Genomic DNA, 25,885 nt, shown 5'->3' with positions numbered 1-25,885 from the left:
CAGTTGTAATAGCAGGAGATCTCCAGCTTGTACCTGGAGGTTGGCAGCCCTACTTCTTGCCCCAGAACTTTCAATGGGGTGGGCCAGCCTTTAAGGCAAAGATGTTGCTCTAGATTGGCCTCCATACTCTATGGTCTTTATCCTAGAGCATCAGCTATATGGCAACATTTACCCAGGTGACAGAGATCAGTTCACCTGGAGAAAATGGCTTCTTGGGAAGGTGGGCTCTATGGCATTATACCCCAATGAAGTCCCTCCCCTCTCCAAACCCTGCCCTCCTCAGACTCCGCCCCCCAAACCTCCAGGTATTTCCCAACCTGGAGCTGGAAACCCTAGGCATGATGGACAAGGGAGCCATTGAGGGCCGGGGTGGTGATGCCTCTGAACACCTCAAAAATATAACGAAACAGGAGAAGACCTATAATTACTATGAGGAAATCACAGACCCAGTTGACAATCACTAGATTTCATCCTGTGTTCCAAGCATGCAGCGTTTCAGTTTTGCTTTATTCAGAATGGTACACCGGACATTTTAAAATAAATAGCAACATCTAAATAGTTTATGCAATTACAGGAATGTACAGGATTCCCCCCGCCCCCCGGACAGCTTTCCTGTCTGCAGAGGAAAGTCGATTATTATGATAACCCTTGCAAAAAACTTATTATCTTCTTCATAGCAACTAGTGTGCTTGGGAACTTTAATGGCCCAAGGCCAATTAAATAGGCTATTCCATGGAAGCCATCTTGAATGTGACACCAGGTGACGGGCACTCCATTGTCCTCCAGCCGTTTCTTGTACAGAAGTCCATCGTCCCTGAGAACATCATACTCACAAGTCAAAAGGAAAGCCTCGGGGAGCCGGCGTATAATCTCATCTTCAGCTAAAAGTGGGGAAAACCATGTCTCTAAAGCTGGTGCGCACAGTTGACCAAGCTCTTCCGAAAACGGAGCAGGTGTTTCTGGGACGTAGCCTCTGACCTTAAACTCGTCTGGAATGTGTTCGGCACTGATCCATTTCTTGTACTTCACCTTCATGTCATCTGGGATATGGGCACTCTTTATAAGTCCTTCTAAATCATACCTGAAGCCTAGACTGAAATACCTGAAACCTAGACTGATAGCCCGTTTCTTGAACAAAATGGGAATAGAATGGTTTTGCTGATAGGATGGCAAACTAAAGTCCACTGCCTGGAGGAATGGATAAATCAAGACCTGGGCTCGGACCCTTGGGAGATCCGCTCTGCACGCCAATTCTTGGCAAACCGCTGCGGCGGTTGTAGCTCCACTGCTGTCCCCAGCCACAACAATGCAGTTAGGGTTCACTATGTAATACCTCGCATTCTTCATAAAGTGTACTGCGGCTGTCACACAGTCCTTCATCTGAACTGGAGGTGGATACTCAGGAGATAAGCGATATCTAAAAGCAAAAGATAATCTAAATTCATCATTCCATACTACAATGAGAAGAAGGCATCTTGCTGAATAATGTTCTTTTAGTCTTCCTACGCTGTCTCTTAACAGTATATTACTGTTGAATTTTACTAATGTCTTTATTGTATTTAATCTATTTTTTGAATACTTCTAGATAAGAAATCCCAACATTATCCCAGTACCCTTTTGATTGACGTGAGCTGGTGTCATCCCAACCGTCTGTTCTGTTCTGTTCAGGGAGGGGAGTTAGCTCAGTAGTAGAGCATCTGGAACATGTCCAGAGGAGGGCAACAAAGATGGTGAGGGGTCTGGAGACCAAGTCCTATGAAGAAAGGTTGAAGGAGCTGGGTATGTTTAGCCTGAAGAGGAGAAGACTGAGAGGCGATATGATAACCATCTTCAAGTACTTGAAGGGCTGTCATTTAGAGGATGGTGCCGAGTTGTTTTCTGTTGCCCCAAAAGGTTGGACCAGAACCAACGGGTTGAAATTCAATCAAAAGAGTTTCCGTCTAGACATTAGGAAGAATTTTCTAACAGTTAGAGCGGTTCCTCAGTGGAGCAGGCTTCCTCAGGAGGAGGTAAGCGCTCCTTTCCCTAGAGGTTTTTAAGCAGAGGCTAGCTGGCCATCTGTCAGCAATGCTGATTCTGTGACCTTAGGCAGATCATGAGAGGGAGGGCATCTTGGCCATCTTCTGGGCGTGGAGTAGGGGTCTCTGGGGGTTTGTGGGGGATCTAGTTGTGAATTTCCTGCATTGTGCAGGGGGTTGGCCTAGATTACCCTGGTGGTCCCTTCCAACTCTATGATTCGATGATTCCATCTGCTTGGCATACAGAAGGTTCAAGGCCTAGTTAAAAGGATCAGGCAGCAGGTGATGTGAAAGACCTCCACCTGAGTCTCTGAAGAGATGCCACCAGTCATAGTAGTCAGTACTGACCTTGGCAGACCAATGACAGCATGAGGAGGGGCCATAGTTCAGTGGTAAAACATCTGCTCTGCATGCACAGTGTGCTAGATTAAGTCATCAGCAATTCTAGTTGAAAGGATCAGGTAGAAGGTGATATGAAAGACCTATGCCTGAGGCTCTGGAGAGCTGACTTTGATAGCTCACCACAACAACCAACAGTAAGACTGCTTAATGAACATCATGAAGAATAAGCAACAACAAAAAGGGGGAAAAAACCTTAACCCTATAAAGCTAGAATAAGGTACCCAAAAGGTAAGGAATCAACATGAAATCATGGGCTAATACTGATGCAAATGATTTTGTGAATAATATATAATAAATTTAATGTGTGTGTGTGTTAAGTGCAGTCAAGTTTCTTCTGACTCATGGCAACCCTATGAATTGATGTCCTCCAAAATGTCCTATCTTTGACAGCCTGGCTCAGATCTTGCAAATTGAGGGCTGTGGCTTCCTTTATTGAGTCAATCCATCTCTTGTTGGGTCTTCCTCTTTTCCTGTTGCCCTCAACTTTTCCTAGCATGACTGCCTTTTCCAGTGATTCTTGCCGTCTCATGATGTGACCAAAATACGATAGCCTCCGTTTAGTCATTTTAGCTTCTAGAGTCAGTTCAGGCTTGATTTGATCTATAACCCACTGAGTTGGTTTTTGGAGGGCCATGGTATCCGTAACAACTCTCCTCCAACACTACATTTCAAAAGAATCTACTTTCTTCCTATCAGCTTTCTTCAATGTCCAGCTTTCACACCCATACATAGTAATAGGGAATATGATGGCATGAATTAACTTTCTCCATATTCTGTTCTATCTGTGGCCTTTTGTCCAGAGTACAGGTTCTAGCCTCTATTTATCTGTGCTGAACATGCCAATAAACATAAAAACACAACATTACAACAGTGTAACAATATATCCAAACAATATCACAACTCAGACCATACGCGTTTCGGCTGCAAAGTAACGTCACCATGGCTGTTCACTGATGATGTTTAAAAGTTAAACTCTACACCAGGGGTGGGGAACATCAGGCCCAGGGGCTGTTTAAGGCCCACGAAATCATTTGGTCTGGCCCTTCGTGGGTCCTGGCAGATCTGTAGCTCGAAAGGATCTAAGACTGGTGATCTGCCCCCTCTGTGGACAGGAATAGCCTCTATTCAAGGCGGATGTGAGTTTGTTTTGCCAAGAAAAGGAATCTTTTTCCCCCCTTGCAGAAGAGTAGTTAGCTATGGAACTGCTAGGACTGCCCAAGAAACTGTGTTAACCCTTTCCCACCCGGGTCATGGAGAAACATCTTCCCTCTGTAGTACAAGAGGGCTGGGGGCGGAAGTGGCGACAATGGAGGGGTTAAAGTGGGCAGGGCCAGAATGCACGGGGGGGAGTTCTTTACCTGTGTGTCCTCATTTCACCCCTGCAGGTGGAGGTAGCAGGAGCCGGCTGTAGAATCCATCCCCGACCATGCGGAGCAGGAGCAACTCCAGCATGTGGCTGGATGGCTATACCCAGCTGGTGCAACAGACCATCCTGTGCCACCAGGTAGGCGAGTGCGCCACCAGTTGGATGCCTGTCTGCTTGCCCGCACTGGGGGGGGGGAGGTCATCTGGGGCTTGGTCGGCTAATTTTTAAGTTGATAATTTTGTATGGCCCGCAAATGATGTTATAAAAATCCTAATGGCCCTTGGCGGAAAAAAGGTTCCTCACCCCTGCTCTACACTGTGCAGAGATATGACAGAAATTCTTTGGACCACAAATTCAATTCCAGTGTAGTTGTTTCAAATGGGTTCTTTCAGGGGGGAGCGTCCCGAATTTTCAGAAAAACCCGTGTTCTCCGCAAATTTCAGTAAACCCAGTGTCATTTCTACAGTAGCACACCAGTAGGTGTCACCTTTCACTTGCATAGTAACTTGTTGTGCCTTAAAATACTTACATGTTTGAGTTATTTATTTATTTATTTGGTTCTTGTAGGTTATCCGGGCTGTGTAACCGTGGTCTTGGAATTTTCTTTCCTGACGTTTTGCCAGCAACTGTGGCAGGCATCTTCAGAGTAGTAACACTGAAGGACAGTGTCTCTACTCTGTGTTACTACTCTGAAGATGCCTGCCACAGTTGCTGGCAAAACGTCAGGAAAGAAAATTCCAAGACCATGGTTACACAGCCCGGATAACCTACAAGAACCAATGAACTCTGACCATGAAAGCCTTCGACAATATTTATTTATTTATTTATTTATTTATTTATTTATTTATTTATTATTTTCAATTTTTGATCCCGCCCTCCCCAGCTGAAGCCAGGTTTGGGGCAGGTAACAACATGCCAACAGGGTACTGCTAGCTGACTCACTGGCACCAATTGATTCTTCAGTGCGACAAGCAATTTTTTTATACACACCTGTATTGCAAGTGGACTGCCAAAAAAACTGCCAAAAAAAAGTGGATTCCGTGGACTGCCAAAAAAACAAATCAGTGGGTTATAGATCAAGTCAAGCCTGAACTGATCCTAGAAGCTAAAATGACTAAACTGAGGCTGTCATATTTTGGTCACGTCATGAGACAACAAGAGTCACTGGAAAAGACAGTCATGCTAGGAAAAGTTGAGGGCAGCAGGAAAAGAGGAAGACCCAACAAGAGGTGGATTGACTCAATAAAGGAAGCCACGGCCTTCAGTTTGCAAGATCTGAGCAAGGCTGTCAAAGATAGGACATTTTGGAGGACTTTCATTCATAGGGTCACCATGAGTCGGAAGCGACTTGATGGCACTTAACACACACACACATTGCAAGTAGGGTTGCCAGGTGTCCCTCCCCCACCAATCACTTGGATCGGTGGGTAGAGATGCCAGTTCCAGACTTGGAAACTCCTGGAGATTTGGGGATGGAAAGCTGGATACCCAAGGTTGGTTGTAGAAGGTAAGATCATACAATAGAAAATGTTTTTTATTTTAAGGCGCTTATATCAGGGTTAAAAACATTAAAAATGATAAAACACAGCACAGTGGCAAGAAGAAGAAGAAGAGTTGGTTTTTATATGCCAACTTTCTTTACCACTTAAGGAAGAATAAACCGGCTTACAATCACCTTCCCTTCCCCACAACAGACACCCTTTGAGGTGGGTGGGGCTGAGAGAACTATGACTAGCCCAAGGTCACCCAGCTGGCTTCATGGGTAGGAGTAGGGAAACCAACCCGGTTCTCCAGATTAGCCTCCGCCGCTCATGTGGAGGAGTAGGGAATCAAACCCGGTTCTCCAGATCAGAGTCCACCGCTCCAAACCACAGCTCTTAACCACTACACCACCCTGGCAACTCATAAGGTTAACCATTGTGCCTTCTTTTATCATTTTAAATGTTTTTAACCCTGATATAAGTGCCTTAAAATAAAAATATTTTTCTATTATATAATTTTACCTTTTCCACCCAACCTTGGGTACCCAGCTTTCGATTTTTTAAGGTTGCCCCCCCTTTTTTGTTCAGTGATTTGGGGCTGTAGACTGGGGAGGACAGGGACCCCAGTGGGGTATAATGCCCTAGAGTCCACCCTCCAAAACATCAATTTTCTCCACTGATCGCTGTAATCTGGAGATGAGCTGTAATTCCTGGCGATTTCCTGGTCCTTTCCTTACTGCCTCCCATCTGGCATAATTTGGCACAATAAAGGAATCGTTGTTAGGATACCATTTTCCTTTGAGTTAATTTGAATTTTAAGGTTTAAGGTGTGTGTGAGAGAGAGTATGATAGCTTTAATGTATAAATTATGGTATTGTTGTTAGTTGCCCTGAACCCAGCTCGGGCCAGGAAAGGGCGGGGTAGAAACCTAATAAAATAAAAATAAAAGAAACATATCCCCTGCCTCTTATTCATTGACCACTGAACAGCAGCCCGTGTCTCCATGCACAATATGCCTCCACTTTCTTCCTTCAGGGGAGGGCCAGAACAAACCTGTTTCTTGCTCCCATTTGAGGCGGGAGGTGCTCTTAGCCCTGCAAAACACTTGCACAGCCCTTCAGAAGGAATATTGCTAGAGGGGTAAGCTGGTTAGTAAATGATCCTCCCTTTCAGGGCTAATGGCGCAGACAAGTGGCGGACCTACATTTTTGGGGCCCTGAAGCTTGAACTGTTATGGGGGCCCCTTCGCAACCAGCAACAATAGGGCGACATCCAACAAGGTCCAAAGGGCCTTTGCTGCCCTTGCGAGGACCTCGAGGCCGAAATGGTGGAGAACAGAGTGGTGGGGTGGAGTCCTGGAAAATGGGCCGTACAGCGATGCAATAAAACCACAGAACTATTAAGCTTTCACTGCCAGTAATAATGTTCTAGAAAACTGGTATAAACAATTTTTAGATGGTATATCACACCAATGGATATTAAAAAGATAGACAAAACATATGACTGTCGTTGTTGGAAATGCAAAGATAAAGATGGAACTTATTTTCATATGTGGTGGACCTGTACAAAAGTTAAGGAATTTTGGATACGGATTCATCAAGAAATGCAAAAGATCCTAAAAATTAAATTTCCGATGAATCCGGAAGCTATGTTATTGGTGTTGGCACCAGAGAATCTGGATCACTGTGAACTTTTTGGATATTTGTCGACCGCAGCATCGTGGAAACAAGAGACTGTTCCGGACTTAGATAAATGGCATCAGAAAATGGAAGAATATGTGGTGATGGCCAACTTAACTAACATCATGAGAGGAAGAATAATTGAAGATTCAATGCAGAAATGGGAATGTTATTTTGAATATGTTAAATGGAAATTATAAAGAGATCCAGTTTAATAGCAATAGAAAATGATAGTTTTACATCTTGAACGAGTAGTATATATAGATAATCTTTCTTTGAGTATAATTTAAAATTATGGTTAGTAATGTTTAAGCAAATACTTTAATACTAGAATAATGTTTATGTCAACTGTTAACCTGACGTGAGCTCATATTGTATGAATGGGAGTGCTTGTATATGTTTGTTTGTTTTATTTCTGAAATCTTAATAAAAAAATTTTTTTTAAAAAAAGAACTATTAAGCTGTGCACCAACGAAGGATTTAAGGATCCAGCGGCCCCAATGTAGGCTGTGAATAGATTCTGGTGAGCTCAGCAAGCCTTTACAGCTGGGGGTTCGAGCGCTGCAAGCCCCCGAGGAAATTTTGAAATTTGACCAATTACAGGGACATTTTCAGGCCATATGAAATGGGTATTAGAGCATAAAGTCAGTATTAAGTACTTCCACCCATTGGCTTATAATTCTGTCACTAAAAAACATCGATTTTGTTAAGAAATTAATTCATTAAAAGCAGTTGCTTCAGGGGGCCCCTCCAGGATTAGGGGCCCTGAAGCTTAAGCTTCATTAGTTTCACAGTAGATCCGCCTCTGGACGCAGACCTGAGGTCATTTGTTGATAGCAGCAGTTGAAGCTACTTACCCAATATTCACAACCACCGAATCGCTTTCTTTGGCCAAGTGGCGGCATACCCTTTCGTAGGTGCCTGAAAAACAAAAGTGTTTTTACCCCTGAAGATGTCCTTCCTCGTAGTTTGAGGATGGTAGCCATATTGGTCTGCACTAGGAAAGCTAGATTTGCGTCCAGTAGCACCTTTGAGTCCAACAAACTGATAACTATTTCTTCACGCAACACATAGTTAAATTGTGGAACTCCCTGCCCCAGGATGTGGTGACGGGTACCAACTTGGAAGGCTTTAAGAGGGGAGTGGACATGTTCATGGAGGAGAGGGGTATTCATGGCTACTAGTTAAAATGGATACTAGTCATGATGCATCCCTATTTTCTCCAGTGTCAGAGGAGCATGCCCGTTATCTTAGGTGCTGTGGAACACAGGCAGGATGGTGCTGCTGCAGTCGTCTTGTTTGTGGGCTTCCTAGAGGCACCTGGTTGGCCATGGTGTGAACAGACTGCTGGACTTGATGGGCCTTGGTCTGATCCAGCATGGCTTTTATGGCTGCCAGCTTGGAAGGCTGAGTGGACATGTTCATGGAGGAGGGGGCTATCCATGGCTACTAATCAAAATGAAGGCAAGTCATGATGCATACCCATTCTCTCCAGGAAAAGAGAAACATGCCTATTATGTTGGGTGCTTTGGAACACAGGCAGGATGGTGCTGCTGCAGTCGTCTTGTTTGTGGGCTTCCTAGAGGCACCTGGTTGGCCACTGTGTGAACAGACTGCTGGACTTGATGGGCCTTGGTCTGATCCAGCAGGGCTTTTCTTATGTTCTTATGTTCCAACAAGATTTTTGTGGTATACGTTTTCGAGAGTCAAATTTCCCTTCGTCAGATAAATACCTGACAAATACGATAGGTATTTGACAAAGGGAGCTCTGACTCTCGAAATCTTATACCCCCCTCCCCAAATCTGTTTGGTCTCTAAGGTGTTACAGGACTGAAATCGAGCTCTTGTGCTTCCTGAAGCAGGGATTCTTGAAGAAGATTACTTGATAAGTTCTGTTGTGCAGAGAAGAAGAAGAAGAAGAGTTGGTTTTTATATGCCAACTTTCTCTACCACCTAAGGGAGACTCCAACTGGCTTACAATCACCTTCCCTTCCCCTCCCCACAACAGACACCCTGTGATGTAGGTGGGGCTGAGAGAGCTCTAACTGAGCTGTAACGTGCCCAAGGTTACCCAACTAGCTTCGTGTGTAGGAGTGGGGAAACAAATCCAGTTCACCAGATTAACCTTTGCCGCTCATGTGGAGGAGAGGGGAATCAAACCCAGTTCTCCAAATCAGACTCCCACCGCTCCAAACCACCGCTCTTAACCACTACACCATGCTGGGTCCCAGGTTCAGTCCCTGTCATCTTCATTGAAAAGGATCAGGTACCAGATGATGCGAGAGGCCTCAACTTGAATCCCAGGAGAGCTGCAGTTACTCTCAGTAGACGATACTGACCACGATAGACCAATTGTCTGATTCAGTATAAGGTGGGTCTATGAGCTCATGTGTGACATACTAACATTAGTGAGGGCAGAGCAATTCCTCCTTCCCTGGAGGTTTTTAAGCAGAGGCTAGATGGCCATCTGTCAGCAATGCTAATTCTATGACAGGCAGTTCATGAGAGGGAGGGCACCTTCTTCTGGGCATGGAGTAGGAGTCACTGGGGTGTGGGAAGGGAGGTAGTTGTGAATTTCCTTCATTGTGCAGGGGGTTGGACTAGATGACCCTGGTGGTCCCTTCCAACTCTATGATTCTATGAACAAACACAGTGTAGAGGCCAAGGCAGTGCTTCTTCTAAATCTGAAAGTTCCTTCTGATGGATCTCTCCTCCTGAATTGTTTCTGTCTGATTCCCTTTTAAAGCTCTCTCTCTTAGAGGGCATGTTGCTACGTCCACTGGATGGGAGTTCTGCAATTTGATGACTCATTGAATGAAGGTGCACTTTTCTTTTGTCTTTTCTGAATCTATTGCCCATCAGCTTCATAGGGGGCCACTGAGATCTCGTATTATGAGAATGGGGCTGTGGCTCAGCATGAGAGAAGAAGAAGAAAAGTTGGGTTTTATATGCCAACTTTCTCTACCATTTCAGGAAGAATCAAACCGGCTTACAACCACCTTCCCTTCCCCTCCCCACAACAGACACCTTGTGAAGTAGGTGGGGCTGAGAGAGTTCGAAGTGAACTGTGACTTGCCCAAGCGCACCCAGCTGGCTTCATGTGGAGGAGTGGGGAAACAAGCCAGTTCACCAGAGTAGAGTCCTCCGCTCGTATGGAGGAGAGGGGAATCAAACCCGGTTCTCCAGATGAGAGTCCACCACTCTTAACTGGTTTTCCAGATGAGCATCCATGCTGGGTCATTTGGTCCCAGTTTCAATCCCTAGCATCTCCATTTGGTCCCAGTTTCAATCCCTAGCATCTCCATTAAAAATGATCATGAGGTAAGATGCTACCATAGTAGACAATACTGGTCGTGATAGTCCACTCGTCTTACTAAGTATAAGGCAACTTCATAAGTATGGGAGGAGGAGAAGTCGTTCTCGAAACATATTTGTAAGCTGACTGGAATGGGGGGATGTAAATATTTGGAATAGATAGATAAATATGCAGCCTTCAGTTCCATGGAAGAAAATTACTGAAGGACAAAATAGAACCAATCCACTTTGGGTTCATTCCACCCCACCCCTTAAAAAAAAAAAACCTGTTGCTCTCAAAACTACTTTGGAGGAAGAGACATGGCATATGACAAATTCTGTATCGGCACTGGATCGAGACCTTTTGATAGAATTGCTATATAGTTACTATAGGTATCATAGTACCAATTTCTTTAAATCAAAATGAGCTCAAACCATGAACTGAAGGTAAACTATATGTGGGCGGGGAAGGGAGACTGAGATCATTACTTTTCATTTGCGGTAGAAGAAGAAGAGTTGGTAGAAGAAGAAGAGTTGGTTTTTATATACCCCGCTTTTTCTCTATCTTTAAGGAGTCTCAAAGCGGCTTACAATCGCCTTCCCTTCTCTCCCCAGAACAGACACCTTGGGGGGGTAGGTGGGGCCGAGAGAGTTCTGAGAGAATTGGGACTAGCCCAAAGTCACTCAGCAGGCTTCATGTGGAGGAATGGGGAATCGAACCCGGCTCTCCAGATTAGGGTCCGCCAAGCTTAACCACTACACCACGCTGGCTCTAGTGCACTATAAAACACTCAAAACCCTCGATGTCAAAGTACCCTGCTGAATTTCCTAAAGAAATAGAATGAGAAATTGTAGGCTCCTTGAAAGGGTCTTACGAATGGTTCCCAGTTGACCGACTCCTCCATGGATATAGAGTATTCCTCTTTTGTTCCCAGCAGGTATCTTCTTGGGCCAATAAACTCTGACTGGCACATGTTCAAAATACACATCCTTGATGTACAGATCTGGATCCGCCATTGATGGAAATCCACCGAAAAACATCCTCAACACAGTAGTCTGACTGCAAATGCCGAGTTTTTCCAGAAGGAGTCCCTTTTTAAAACAAGCAAAACCAGGCCGGGGGTGGGGGGAGGAAATCAGTATTTTGTCAGTACATTTCAACATTTGAAGCAACAAGGTAAAGGCATGTTATTCATACTATTCTTATAAAATGGGGAGTGGAAGAGGGAGAAGCTGAATTCACATATATGTCATGTACTGTCCTTAGTTCCTTTTTTATACTGTATTAAAAGGTGATTAGGAGCCCCGTGGCGCAGAGTGGTAAGCTGCAGTACTGCTGTCCAAGCTCTGCTCATGACCTGAGTTCGATCCTGACGGAAGTCGGTTTCAGGTAGCCGGCTCAAGGTTGACTCAGCTTCCCATCCTTCCGAGGTTGGTAAAATGAGTACCCAGCTTGCTGGGGGTAAAGTGTAGATGACTGGGGAAGGCAATGGCAAACCACCCCGTAAACAAAGTCTGCCTAGTAAACGTTGGGATGTGACATCACCCTATGGGTCAGGAATGACCCGGTGTTTGCACAGGGGACCTTTACCTTAAAAGGTGATAATGAGAAAACCATTTGAATGAATAATAAGTAGACGACAAATATACGTGGATTTATTTCCCAATACCTGGAAATTATTATTAGAAATTTCTGCTTTGATTTATTATTATGGTCATTAAAAGGTAAAGGTCCCCTGTGCAAGCACCGGATCATTCTTGACCCATGGGGTGATGTTACAGTCTGACATTTTCTAGGCAGACTTTGTTTACGGGGTGGTTTTCCCGTGCCTTTCCCAGTCATCTTCATTATGGTCATTACCACTCAATATTTACTAATATATAATCATTTTTTTCTTTAATATTATTATTAACATTTATTGTTTAACATATTATATGTCTATTTTTCTTTTGATGAAATTGTATTATTTTCATTTTCTTTCTTTCTGTTAATTAACGAAAACAGAATCTAAAAAAAAAAGATTTTCAAACAGCTAGCTGGTTTTTGGAATGATGTCTATTTTTGCATAATGTATTTTATCTTTGAACCACTTCAGACTTTGGTTGCGAGGCAGGCTAGATATAAATAAATAAATAACAGTCAGGTTAAAAAAACAAACACCCAATGCACAGAATCATAGAATCGTAGAGTTGGAAGGGACCACCAGGGTCATCTAGTCCAACCCCCTGCACATTGCAGGAAATTCACAACCCCTAGTGACCCCTACTCCATGCCCAGAAGATGGCCTCTAGTCTGACTGTAAATGCCAAGTTTCTCCAGAAAGAGTATCTTTTTTAAAACAAGCAAAAACCGGGGCGGGGGGGATCAGTATTTTGTCAATACATTTCAACAGTTGAAGCAACAAGGCAAAAGAATCAAGTTTCCCTGACACAGAAGCTTCAGATGGAAACAATCCATCCCAACACTTCGAACAGATTGCAGGAAGCTTTATGGTAATCCTAGCCGCCTTCTAGGGTTACCAGGTCCCTCTTCGCCACCGACGGGAGGTTTTTGGGGCAGAGCCTGAAGAGGGCGGGGTTTGGGGAGGGGAGGGACTTCAAGGCCATAGAGTCCAGTTGCCAAAGCGGCCATTTTGTCCAGGTGAACTGAGCTCTGTCGGCTGGAGATCAGTGGTAATAGCAGGAGATCTCCAGCTAGTACCTGGAGGTTGGCAACCCTACCACCTTCATCGCTGTTTAATACCTGCCCAACATACTGCTCTCCTGTTCTTGTAAGCCATTGCACCAATAGTTCTCTAAGGTCTCAGATGGTGGCTTTTCATTTTCCGTACTACCTGGTCCTTCACCTGGGGATGCTGGGAATTGAACCTGAGACCTTCCACATGCCAAGCAGATGCTGAACCACTGAGCCACAGCGGATTTTATGAACACCGCGTGCTTGGCATTTCTCTCACCTTCCCCCCAGGATGCAGTTTTTGAAGTAGCTACAGTGAAGGTGGTGGACAGCCTGCCTCGGTTGTAGGGTTGCCAGGTCCCTCTTCGCTATTGGTGGGAGATTTTTTGGGCGGAGCCTGAGGTTCTATTCCCCTCTTTTTTTTCTTCTACTCTTGTTTTGGACTGCCAAAAAACAACAAATCAGTGGGTTATAGATCAAATCAAGCCTGAACTGACCCTAGAAGCTAAAATGACTAAACTGCGGCTATCGTATTTTGGTCACGTCATGAGATGACAAGAGTCACTGGAAAAGACAGTCATGCTAGGAAAAGTTGAGGGCAGCAGGAAAAGAGGAAGACCCAACAAGAGATGGATTGACTCAATAAAGGAAGCCACGGACCTCAATTTGCTAGATCTGAGCCAGGCTGTCAAAGATAGGACATTTTGGAGGACTTTCATTCATAGGGTTGCCATGAGTCGGAAGCAACTTGACAGCACTTCACACACACACACACACACACACACACACACACACACACACACACACACACACACACACAAGCACTCTTGGTTTTAATATTGTCGTGATTTTGATTGTAAGCTGCCTCGAGCTGGACCCTGAAGAGGCAACATGAAAATATCCTCCCCAAATAAGTATAGAATTACAGCCTTATAGGTTGGGTTGCCAACCTCCAGGTAGTCGCTGGACCTCCCACAATGACAACTGATCTCCAGGATAACCAACCTGATCAGGGGACTGGAGCAATTGCCCTGTGAGGAACGGTTAAAACTCTTAGGGCTGTTTAGCTTGGAAAGAAGGCGGTTAAGGGGAGACATGATCGAGGCTGCAAGCAAATGAGAAAAACCGAGAGAAGAACATGGGGACAGTTCAAAATGAAGTGTGCAAGATGTAACCAAGGGCAGGAAAGAAACAGAGGAATGGAGAGCAGCTAATTTGTCATTTCAACAATGAGCAGAAACTTCAAGTTAGAAAGAAAATGCAGAAGGGTTAAAAAAAAAAAAGGGAAAATGTACTCCGACAACCAGTTAGGAAAAGGCATGCTAAACTTTCCCCCTCTTGGCAGTGATGTTCTAAACTAGGAGTCCTCGAGTTTTTTGACCCTGTGGGTACCTTTGGAATTCTGACAGGGCATGGTGGATGCAGCCACAAAATGCCTGCCACAAGAGGCGGGGTAGGGTTGCCAGGTCCCTCTTTGCCACCGGTGGGAGGTTTTTTGGGTGGAGCCTGAGGAGGGCTGGGTTTGGGGAGGGATGGGACTTCAATGCCATTTGCCAGTTGCCAAAGCGGCCATTTTTCTCCAGGGGAACTGATCTCTGTCACCTGGAGATCAGTTGTAATAGCGGGAGATCTCCAGCCACTACCTGGATATTGGAAAGCCTATTGCCGGGTGAACTGATCTCTATCAGCTGGAGACCAGTTGTAATAGCAGGAGTTCTCCAGCCACTACCTGGAGGTTGATGAACAAGAGCAAGCACTGATGGCGTTATGAACAAAATGTAATTCAATTTTCAATAAACAATCACATAAATCACATAAATGCAAATGGCAATTTCCAAAATATAAGTGCAAAGTCCCGAAAAGTAGTGAAGAGCTTGATGCAAACAAGCCAGGAATTCCGGCTGATGCGATGTTGCTGTGAAACTCCGGGAACCAGAGGTATGGAAAACCCAGAGATAGTTCCACTGGAATGGAACACAATTGAAGCCAAATGGAATATTATTGGTTCTTGTAGGTTATCCGGGCTGTGTAACCGTGGTCTTGGAATTTTCTTTCCTGACGTTTCGCCAGCAACTGTGGCAGGCATCTTCAGAGTAGTACCACTGAAGGACAGCGACACTGAGAGACACTGTCCTTCAGTGTTACTACTCTTCAGTGTTACACAGCCCGGATAACCTACAAGAACCAATGAACTCTGACCGTGAAAGCCTTCGACAATATTTTGGAATATTATTGGTGTGATTATCTCATATCCCGAGATGGGACTCCAGGAAAACCATTTCGCTGAGGCTTCATCCATCAGGATAGTGGCTGGTAATTTTCTTTTGCGGGTAAATTTTGCAGGTAGTGAGAGATGCAAATCTATCTCAAGCACTGAAAAGCATGTAGCTTACAGATCAATGGATGGCTCCTAGCGATCTGGAGGTTGGGCCAGATGGAAAATGATTTTCGTAGCTTTACTTCGGTCAAACATCGAAGTTCTTTGTGCTGTGGTGGCTGCTGCCACCAAAGCAACATTTTTAAAAAAATCTGCACAGCCAATCAAATCTCCAATAGCTGTTCAGAAACCTTGCAGGACAAAAGCCCTAGCTGGCACCACTGGGGTAACCAGCCTCCAGGTACTAGCTGGAGATCTCCTCCTATTACAACTGATCTCCAGCCAATAGAGATCAGTTCCCCTGGTGAAAATGGCCGGTTTGGCAATTGGACTCTATGGCATTGTAGTCCCTCCCCTCCCAAAACCCCACCCCCTCATGCTCCGCCACAAAAACCTCCCGCCGGTGGTGAAGAGGAACCTGGCAACCCTACTCGCAAATGACGGCAGGAATCCTACCCATGTCTATTCAACAGGGTTCACTCTCAGGAAAGTGTTTTTAGGTTGCCCTGGGATTTTCTTAAGTTTAATGTAAATTAACAATTTCATATAACTGCAATTTTTTTAAAAAAAAATCCCATTTATTTCACAAGATAAGTAAAAGAAAGGCTTTCCTTCTCTCAGATGGTCGTCACAATTGTCAATGCAAGTTATACTTCAGTGTAAAAAAGAATTAAAATAATTTTTTGAGATAAATTGCTTGTTGGAAGTTTTGATCAGAACGGTGTGGGATGCTAGCAGAGATTTTATGAGAGGAAGATTGATTGCTATTAACTCCAAACTTAAAAAACAAAAAAGACAGCGCAGAGAACACTTGATAGAAGAGCTTCAAAAACTAGAAGAACAGCATGTTAAAGTGGAGTATCCTGAAAGAATAAAAAAAAGGAGTATCCTGAAAGAAATAAAAAAAGGTAAAAACAGAAATCGACATGATGGACACGGAAGAGGTGCAAAAGAAAATCTTATTTGCAAAACAGAAGTTTTTTGAACACGCAAACAAACCTGGAAAATACCTAACTTATTATGAAAACAAATGGAAAAGAAGACAATAACAGGTGTCAAGATAATGGACAAAGTCAGTTTTAAAGAAAAGGACATTAAAGAGCAATATGTAAAATATTTTGAGAATCTATATCAATCTCACTTAAATGGACATAACCAAGATGAAATAGATGGACTGAAAGTTATATGGATGAGAAAATTGGTGGACTGAAAGTTGATGGAGAGGAATATAAACTAAAATGCTATGCCGATGACGTGGTCTTAACATTGGAGAAGACTGCAAAGTCAATAGAACATCTTATGGAGGAAATAGAGAAATACGGTCGAGTATTGGGACGAATAAACAACAATAAAACAAAGATCATTTTAGAGAATCTGGACAACTTGGAAAAACAGAATATACAGATCCTAACAAGATGTAAGATTACAGAAGAACTGGTTAGATACCTAGGAATATACATTACTGGGAAAAATCATACCTTGCTAAGAGACAATTACCTAAAAATTTGGTCGACAATACACCAAATTTAAAAAGATGGGCAAAACTCAATTTATCGTGGATGGGGAGAATTGCAGTTATAAAGATGAATTTACTACCAAGGCTGATATTTCTCTTTAAAATGCTCCCAATACAAATCGAGGATAAGATGTTGAGGGAGTGGCAGAGACAAATCAATAAATTTGTTTGGGTGGGAAAGAAACCAAGAATTAACTTCAGAATTATGCAAGATGAAAAGAAAAGAGGCGGACTTGTCCCACCAAATATCAAGCTTTATTACCAAGCGGCAGGATTATCATGGATTGAGGAGTGGATAAAGAACCCAGACCAAACAAACTTGAATATTGAAAAGGGCACATGGAATAAGGGATTTCACTATTACTTATGGAAAGCAAAGAATTCAGAAATTTTTGGAGAGAAACATGCCATTAAAGATGGATTGATGAAGACATGTCTTAGAAACAAAAACAGATTAAACCCAGTACCTCCACGGATAATGTTCCCTACAGATACATATCTAACCAAGGGAGAGAAGAAAAATGTAGATATGGTAAGATCTCAAGATATGTTAAATGAGCAAGAAGAAATAAAACTGGAATGAGATCAAGAAGAATAGAAATATTCGTTGGCTGACCTATAATCAAATGATTATGAAAATGCAACAAGATTCTTTCCAACAAGGGAAGATAAGAAAGAACACTGAGTTTGAAGACTTAATTAGTAAAGATATGGATCATATTTTGGGGGAAATTTATAAACTTTTACTTAAATTTGAAACAGAACAAGAACAAGTCAAGACATGTATGATAAAATGGATGGAAAATTTTAAAAAGGAGATAACATTGCAGCAATGGAAGTCAATTAAATTCACAGCCAGCAATAATCTACTTGAGAACTGGTACAAATAATTTTTTAGATGGTACATCACACCAATGGACATTAAAGAAATGAATGAATCATATGACTGCCGGTGCTGGAAATGTAAAGACAAAGATGGAACATATTTTCATTTGTGGTGGACATGCAAGAAAGTTAAGAAAGTTTGGATACAAATTCATCAAGAAATGCAGAAAGTTTTAAGAATCAAATTTCCTTTGAACCCAGAAACTATGTTGCTAGGAATTGAGCCAGATAACTTGGACAGAAACCATAGAGAAATATTTGTCTATCTGACAAGGGCGGCTAGACTAGTACTGGCAGCATCTTGGAAACAGGAGGATATTCCAGATTTGGAAAAGTGGCAACAAAAGATGGATGAATTTGCGGTGATGGCCAGACTGACCAGCTTGATGAAAAAGAAGACGACTGAAGAATCCCAAAAGAAATGGGAATGTTATTTTGATTATGTTAAATTGAAAGGATAGATTGGTAGACATAAGGATCAGCTTATAAAATTTTCTATATAGTATAGAAGGAATTAATTATCTAAAATGTAGAATATAAGAACAATGTATAAGATGTTTGAAATGTAAGATGAAATAGACTCCCCGAAGGAGTGCAAGCTGTGTGAATGTATGTGTATATAATTTGTTTGTTTTTTCTTGAAAATGTTAATAAAATATCTTTAAAAAACCAACAACTGTCAATGCAGAATCACTTCTATAAAAATCAATTTAAAATAGGATCTACGCGGGAACCAGGGCGTTTTGCTTTACAACGTATGGGGCAGATAAGGATATACCTTTTCTTCCACCATTTGTGAACATGGGGGCTACGCAAGCAAAACAGTGGTTTCGGAAGAAAGTAGCAAGAGGCATATTGCTCCAGGCAGACTCAGCAAAGTGAGCTATTTTCCCAAAAAATTGGAAAGCAGCTTCTTTTTCCAAAATGTGGACCCCCCAAATGGGGTCAGCATTCTGATGGGGCCAGAAAGCCTTCCCTGATTCTTAATCCGCTTCCGTAATCATTTACCTGGGGGTGGCCTTGGCAAGGTAGTCTTGCTGGAAGTTTGACTGTGAATCTTCCCACCCCTCCCTTCGAATGCTTCAAGGGAAGTACTCCAGACACCAGGGATTCTGGGAAATGTTGTTTTCCCAAAGCAACTGTGCACTTTGCATGGAGGCAGCATGTCACGAGCCGGGGACCTTCCACATGCAACTCTCCCGCTGAACCACACCCCCAACACATCACATGCTGCTGGGTATCCAAACCAAATAAAAAGCCCAACCTACCTCTTTTTTTGAAAAAGGCAAAACTTACCATCCCAAATATAAAATTAATTATCATATTAAAGATTCGCAGTTTCGCACGCTGTTTTAGTCCTGGAGGGGTGTGAGTCCTTCTGAAATCATAATAAGCCATCCATGCCAACAGCAAAGATGTCGAGACAATATAGAGCCATGATACTACAGTCCACAAAATCTGAGCAAAAGCCATCTCCTCGGTTGAAACCACACAGGAAAGGCAGGTGTCCTTTCTCAGCTAACATCTGAAGTTGTTCTGCCTAATTTAAGACATCCTCATGAGCAGTGAGTGAGATGCAAGGGAGAGGAAGGGAAAAAGAACACCCTATGCCGCCCACACAGGTATTAACTGGGAAGAGGATTAATACATAATTTCTATAGCTCTTATGTACTGCGACATCACCGAAGTCTAAAGTATATGTTATGCCAAGGGGTGTTGAATCTCCCAAGCCAATCATGTTTCCTCATCGGTTTGCTAAGAAGCCTGCCAAGAATGTCATCACCGACGTGCCTGCACCTCTTCCACGGATTCCTAAAGCGAGAGCTACAGATCTCTGCATGTGTTCGTTTGTTTGTTTTACACAGAATGAAAGGTGATGTAGCATTCAATCGGCAGCGGCTGAAGGCACCCGGTTCAATCCTTGGCATAGCTAGTTCAAAAGGCCAGGTGATGGGTGATGTGGAAGACCTCGGCTTGAGATCCTGGAAGGCTGCTGTCAGTCAGAGTAGACTGTACTGACTGCCTAACCATGCCGGGCCAGTGGTTTGATCCTGTTAGGGTTGCCACGTCCCCCCTGGCCACTGGTGGGGATGGGGGAGGTAGGCTTTCAAGATCCAGGTTGAGAAACCCCTGGAGATTTGGGGATGGAGTCTGAGAGGACAGGGACCTCAGCAGGGTCCAATGCTCTAAAGTCGCTTCTCCAAAGCAAGCATCCATTTTCTCCAAAGGAACTGAGCCAGTGTGGTATAGTGGTTAAGAGCACTAGTTTGGAGCAGTGGGCTCTAATCTGGAGAACTGGGTTGGATTCCCCACTCCTCCATATGACACCAGCTGGGTGACCTTGGGCTAGTCACAGTTGTCTTAGAGCTCTCTCAGCCTCCCCTACCTCCCAGGGTGTCTGTCGTGGGGAGAGGAAGGGAAGGTGATTGTAAGCCGGTTTGATTCTCCTTAAAAGGAAGAGAACATTAGTATATAAAAACCAACTCTTCTTCTTTTTCTCCTCCTCCTCCTCTGTGGTCTGGAGATGAACTGTAATTCTGGGGGGTCCCCAGGTCCCACTGGAGGCTGGCATTCCTAGATTCAGTATAGGGCAACTTCGCTTGTGTTCATAAATGGAGTTCATAAGCCCTTCAATTTCTGAGGGGGCAATTGTAAAGGTAGTGTCAATCACCCATTGCTCGGGATCTGCTTCTCCAGGGTGAGGCAAGAAGGGAGGATGGGGTGCCTACAAAAGGCACCCAGCCCAATTAATCTGCGGGAGGATTTGTTGCTCACTCTCTGTTGCCATCTAGTTGTGAAAGGGATTTTGCAAAGGGATTCTGGATTCCTGACCGTGAACTCTGATGACATAGATTGACCAAGAACTGGAAATCCATGATGGAGGTCATCCGAGCTAAGAAGCCCCAGGTTAACAAAGAAGGTTAAAGTCTCCCATCTTTGTGTGGTGGTGGAAAGTGTTGTCAAGTCACGGCTGCCTTGGGGGGACCCCCATAGGTTTTTCAAGGCAAGAGCGGTTTGGAGGTGGTTTCCCGTTGCCTGCCTCTGCGTGGGCTGAGAGAATTCGGAGACAACTGTGACTGGCCCGAGGTCACCCAGCAGGCTTGATGTGAAGAAGAGTTGGTTTTGATACCCGGCTTTTCTCTACCTTTAAGGAGATTCAGAGCAGTTTACAGTCGCCTTCCCCTCCCCACCACAGTCCCCTTGTGAGGTAGGTGGGGCTGCAAGAGTTTGGAGAGAACTGTGACTGGCCTGAGGTCACCCAGCTGGCTTCATGTGGAGGAGTGGGGAACTGAACCCTCAACATACACACACACACAGGCAGAGGCAAACAGGAAGGCAAGTAGAAGAAGAAGAAGAGTTGGTTTTTATATCCCAAATTTCTCAACCTTTTAAGGAGTCTCAAAGCTGCTTACAATCACCGCCCCTTCCCCTCCCCACAACAGACACCTTGTGAGCCAGGTGGGGCTGAGAGAGTTTGGAGAGAACTGTGACTGGCCCAAGATCACCCAGCAGGCTTCATGTGGAGGAGTGGGGAATCGACCCCGGTTCTCCAGATCAGAGTCTGCTGCTCTTAACCACTACACCACACTGGCTCTCTACCTCCTTTATGCCCCTCCCCCTTACATTTCCAACTCACCAGGTGTCCTTTGCCCAGCAATGTTAAGAAAAATTAAGGATGGGTTTGGCATTATCCACAATCTCCCTCTATCTTCATGGCAATTCCGGTATTGAAGCCATCCCTGCAGAATTCTCTTTGGTGAAATATACCTTATTCTCCTGTGCGGTGTGTGGATGGAACAGCATTGTGGAAAAGGCTCACTAGTGGGAAAGTACACCGGCAAGTTGGCTTTTGGCCTTTTCCAGGGCCATCTAGTTGATTGTAACTTGAAGAAGAAGAAGAAGAGTTTGTTTTTATATGCCGACTTTCTCTACCACTTAAGGGAGACTCAAACCGGCTTACAATCACCTTCCCATCCCCACAAAAGACACCCTGTGATGTAGGTGGGGCTGAGAGAGCTCCAAGAGAGCTGTGACTAGCCCAAGGTCACCCAGCTGGCTTCATGTGGAGGAATGGGGAAACAAACCCAGTTCACCAGATTAGTCTCCTCCGCTCATGTGGAGGAGTGGTAAATCAAACCCGGTTCTCCAGATCAGACTCTGCCGCTGCAAACCATGGCTCTTAACACTATGCCAACCTTGCTTGGTTTCTCATTAGAAAGTGCACTTTATGTACATAACATCTCCCTGCGGCTTGTGTTGGGAAGGAAGGAAGCATGGTGTAGCTCGATCTCATCAGATCTTGAAAGTTAAGCAGAGACAGTATTTTAATGGGAGGCCACCTAGGAAAACCCTGCAGAGGAAGAAGGCCAAGACAAACCACTTCTGCTTCTCACTTGCCTTGGTTGCAACTTGACCGCACTTACGTATGTAGGTTGCACATGTTTCATTTGAGAAATGAGATGCAGTGCTTGGATGGGTGATAAGTGCTCTAAAATATGACAGCATAGGTCTATTATGTGAGTAGTGTTGAATAGATGATAAAATAGTGGATTGAATTGACCTCCATGGTCCTAGATGGGTCTCTTTGTGCAGGAACATGGGGTTCAGGGCCATGCAGTTGTTTTAGGCGTCGCCTTGTGCGTCAGGAAATGTCAGTGGTCCTCTTTCAGGCAGAACTTGGCTCAGAAGACCCATTGTGTAGCCCGCCTGGGTAAAAGCTGTAAGTCGAGATCCAGTGTCGTGTAGCGGTTAAGAGCGGTGGACTGGAGAACCGGGTTTGATTCCCCACTCCTCCACATGAAGCCAGCTGGGTGTCTTTAGGCTAGTCACAGTTCTCTCTGAACACTCTCAGCCCCACCTGGAGCAAGGTGATCTTCAAATGAGACTTGGCTTCCAAGGATGACTTTTGCTCTAACTGCTAGGTATTACTGTCCAATTTTGCCTCTATTGATGTTTTCTTGGTGCGCCACCTAACGTTAATGACTTTGTTCATACACGTCTTACCTCTGTGCTCTGCCAATGCTTCTGAGACAGCCAGAAGCTCCATACTCACAAAAAGAAGAAGGCCATTCCATCAAGCTACCTTCTGGATCTTGTAAGCCACCTGAAGGCCTAGATGATGGAAAGGCAAGAGGTAATCCTAGTAATCCTTGACACGTAGCGAAACCTGAGTTGGACACAAAACTTCCCCATCCAGATAAGACTGAAACACACCCTGTTTCAGACTCTTCGAACTGCTTACAAAGAGCCTCCTCTGTGCCTTGAAATACTTTCCCCTCCCATGCCTTTTATTTTTGTACTGAACATTAAGCCTGATGAGTACTGGGAAGCTGGTAAGCTTGTTTGGTATTGTTTTGGTCCAAGCAAAGAGTATCACTCAAGCATTTCTTCTGGAATGCTTCTGTGACCAACATGGCTTCCTTCAGGCTAAGGCATAGAGGTTAAGAGCCAGCGTGCTGTAGTGGTTAAGAGCGGTAGTTTGGAGCTGTGGTTTGGAGCGGTGGACTCATAATCTGGAGAACGGGTTTGATTCCCCACTACTCCAGATGAAGCCAGCTGGGTGACCTTGGGCTAGTCACAGCTCTCTTTGAGCTCTCTCAGCCCCACCTCCCTCACAGGGTGTCTTTTGTGGGGAGGGGAAGGGAAGGTGATTGTAAGAAGAGGAGTAGTTGGCTTTTATATGCTGACTTTCTCTACCTTTCAAGAAAAATCAAACTGGCTCACAGTCGCCTTCCCTTCCTCTCCCCACAACAGACACCTTGTGAGGTAGGTGGGGCTGAGAGAGTTTGGTGCGAACTGTGACTAGCCCAAGGTCACCCAGCTGGCTTCATGTGGAGGAGTGGGGAATCAAACCCGGTTCTCCAGATTACAGTCTGCCACTCTTAACCACTACACCAGCTCTTCACGACTTCACCAGTGCCTGCCTCTTCCACTCTACCACCTCATACAAGATAGTGACCAAATTTCATTTCAGGCTCTATCCTACATAGGGTTGCCAACCTCCAGGTACTAGCTATCTCCTGCTATTACAACTGATCTCCAGCCGATAGAGATCAGTTCACCTGGAGAAAATGGCCGCTTGGGCAATTGGACTCTATGGCATTGAAGTCCCTCCCCTCCCCAAACCCCACCCTCCTGAAGCTCTGCCCCCAAAACCTCCCACCAGTGGTGAAAAGGGACCTGGCAACCCTAATCCTACATCCTTGTAGGCTACCCTACAGTATTCCCATTCTTTGCCAGGGCTGGAGTAATCCAAAATAGTGCTGGGAATTAGGGCTGTCAATTCGGTTCGGTCCGAACTGAAAATCAACCGAATTTCCCCTGATTCGGTGCTTTTCTGTTCGGACGGATCCGAACTCAAAACTGGCGGGCAACCGGGGGGGGGGCGAATTCAGCGAGTTCGGGAGTTCGCGAATAAATTCGGCCAATTCGGCCGTCAGTAAGCAGCATAACCGTTAGTAAGCAGCATTCTCCTCCCCCGGCCAATCGGTGGGCAAGCTGGGTCTTCTTCTGGCCAATCAGTCAGGATTGAGTACTGGAGGAATCAGCTGATGTGCGGCCTGGCCAGGGAGAGAGAGAGAGCGAGCGAAATCCTCGTGTGTGTGTGTGTGGGGTGCTTGTGCACATTCGCTCCTTTCTGTGGCTGCAGGGGGCGCATTTTTTGGGGTGCACACACAAAACTTTCACTGGAACTTCAGATGAAGCTTCTTAAGGTACCCCCAAGTTTTGTAAACATTGGGTCAGGGGGTCCCGAGATATGGGCTCCCCCCTTTTTCCTTTCCATGGCTGCAGGGGGTGCATTTTTGGGGGTACAAATCCCAAACTTTGAGCGGAGTTTCAGACCAGTGTTCTTAAGATACCCCCCAAGTTTTGTAAACATTGGGTCAGGGGGTCTCGAGATATGGGCTCTCCCCTTTTTCCCTTCCCCCTTTTCCATTTATGTGGCTGCAGGGGGCGCTTTTTTGGGGATATAGCCCCCAAACTTTTAGCATAGCTTCAGTGAATTATTCTTAAGATACTACCCAAGTTTTGTAAAGATGGGTTCAGTGGGGGCAGAAATATCGCCTCCCCCTTTTCTCTTTCCATGGCTGCAGGGGTCGCATTTTTGGGGGTGCAGACACAAAACTTTCACTGGAACTTTAGATTAAGCTTCTTAAGGAACCCCCCAAGTTTTGTGAACATTGGGTCAGGGGGTCCCGAGATATGGGCTTTCCCCTTTCCCCTATTGGGATGAATGGGGCAGCCGATCCGATCCTGTGTGCATCTCCTCTCCAGAGCAAAACGTTCCGTGCCTAATTGGAATCATCTTGGATTACAGCCCGTCCTGATGGAACAGAAGACAGCCACAGTAAGACCCCTTTGGGGGCTTTAATCTATAATTTTTCTCCTGTGTATGTGTGTGTGTGTGGGGGAAAGCAGAGTCTGTGTGTGTGTGGGGAGGGAGCAGTTTCTGTGGGTGGGGGGGAAGCCAAAGGGGGCTTTCGTCGGTTCTGCCTGGGGTGTGTGTTCCCCCTCGAGTCTCTCGCTCCCTGGTTTGAGGGGGGAGGTTTCAGTTGTGTGTTGCAAAGGTTTTGTTTAACAAGGTTGTGTTTGCAGTTGTTTTGCTAATTTCTCCGCTGTTGTCGGGCTGGGAGCTTTGTGCGTGGGCGGCAAGCTCTGCTGAGAGATGCACAACATTAAGGGTGGGGGGACCCCTTTCAGGGCCCATATCTCAGCCCCCCCTGACCCAATCTTTACAAAACTTGGGGAGTCTTTCAATAAACGTCCTTTGAAGCTCTGCCAAAAGTTTGGGACCTCTAAGCCCAAAAATGCCCCCCCCCAGAGCCGCGGAAAGGCGCGGTTGTGTTTTTAATGGCTTTATTCGGCCGAATTTGTTTCCGAACTTTGAATTCCCGCCGAATTGAACGGATCCGAAGTGGGGGAGTTCGGACTTCGGCACGTACCGAACCCACAAGGGCCAAATTCGGCCGAATCCGAACTGTACCGAATTTTTTTTTTTTACAGCCCTACTGGGAATCCACCACAAGAAGCATTCACAGCTGAAGAAGAAGAAGAGTTAGTTTTTATATGCCAACTTTCTCCAACACTTAAAGAAGAATCAAACCAGCTTTCAATCACCTTCCCTTCCCCTCCCCACAACAGACACCCTGTGAGGTAGGTGGGGCTGAGAGAGTGTGACGAGCCCAAGGTCAC

The 25,885-nt window shown here is 44.9% G+C and overlaps 1 protein-coding gene across 1 annotated transcript; it reads right to left on the bottom strand.

Moving 5' to 3' along the window:
• Positions 1–636: 636 nt before the first annotated feature.
• Positions 637–19,165, bottom strand: LOC130491759 (arylacetamide deacetylase-like 4). Its single transcript, XM_056865547.1, has 4 exons — positions 18,989–19,165; positions 11,116–11,332; positions 7,804–7,867; positions 637–1,417 (listed from the first exon to the last, which is right to left on the bottom strand). The coding sequence occupies exons 1-4, from the start codon at positions 19,163–19,165 to the stop codon at positions 637–639; spliced, it is 1,239 nt and encodes a 412-aa protein (XP_056721525.1).
• Between the last annotated feature and the right edge of the window lie 6,720 nt (positions 19,166–25,885).

Source organism: Euleptes europaea, chromosome 19 (assembly GCF_029931775.1).
Source record: "Euleptes europaea isolate rEulEur1 chromosome 19, rEulEur1.hap1, whole genome shotgun sequence".
In the NCBI taxonomy this organism is placed as follows: Eukaryota; Metazoa; Chordata; class Lepidosauria; order Squamata; family Sphaerodactylidae; genus Euleptes; species Euleptes europaea.
Note: the sequence above shows the minus strand (reverse complement) of the source record. Positions and strands in the feature narration are given on the sequence as shown.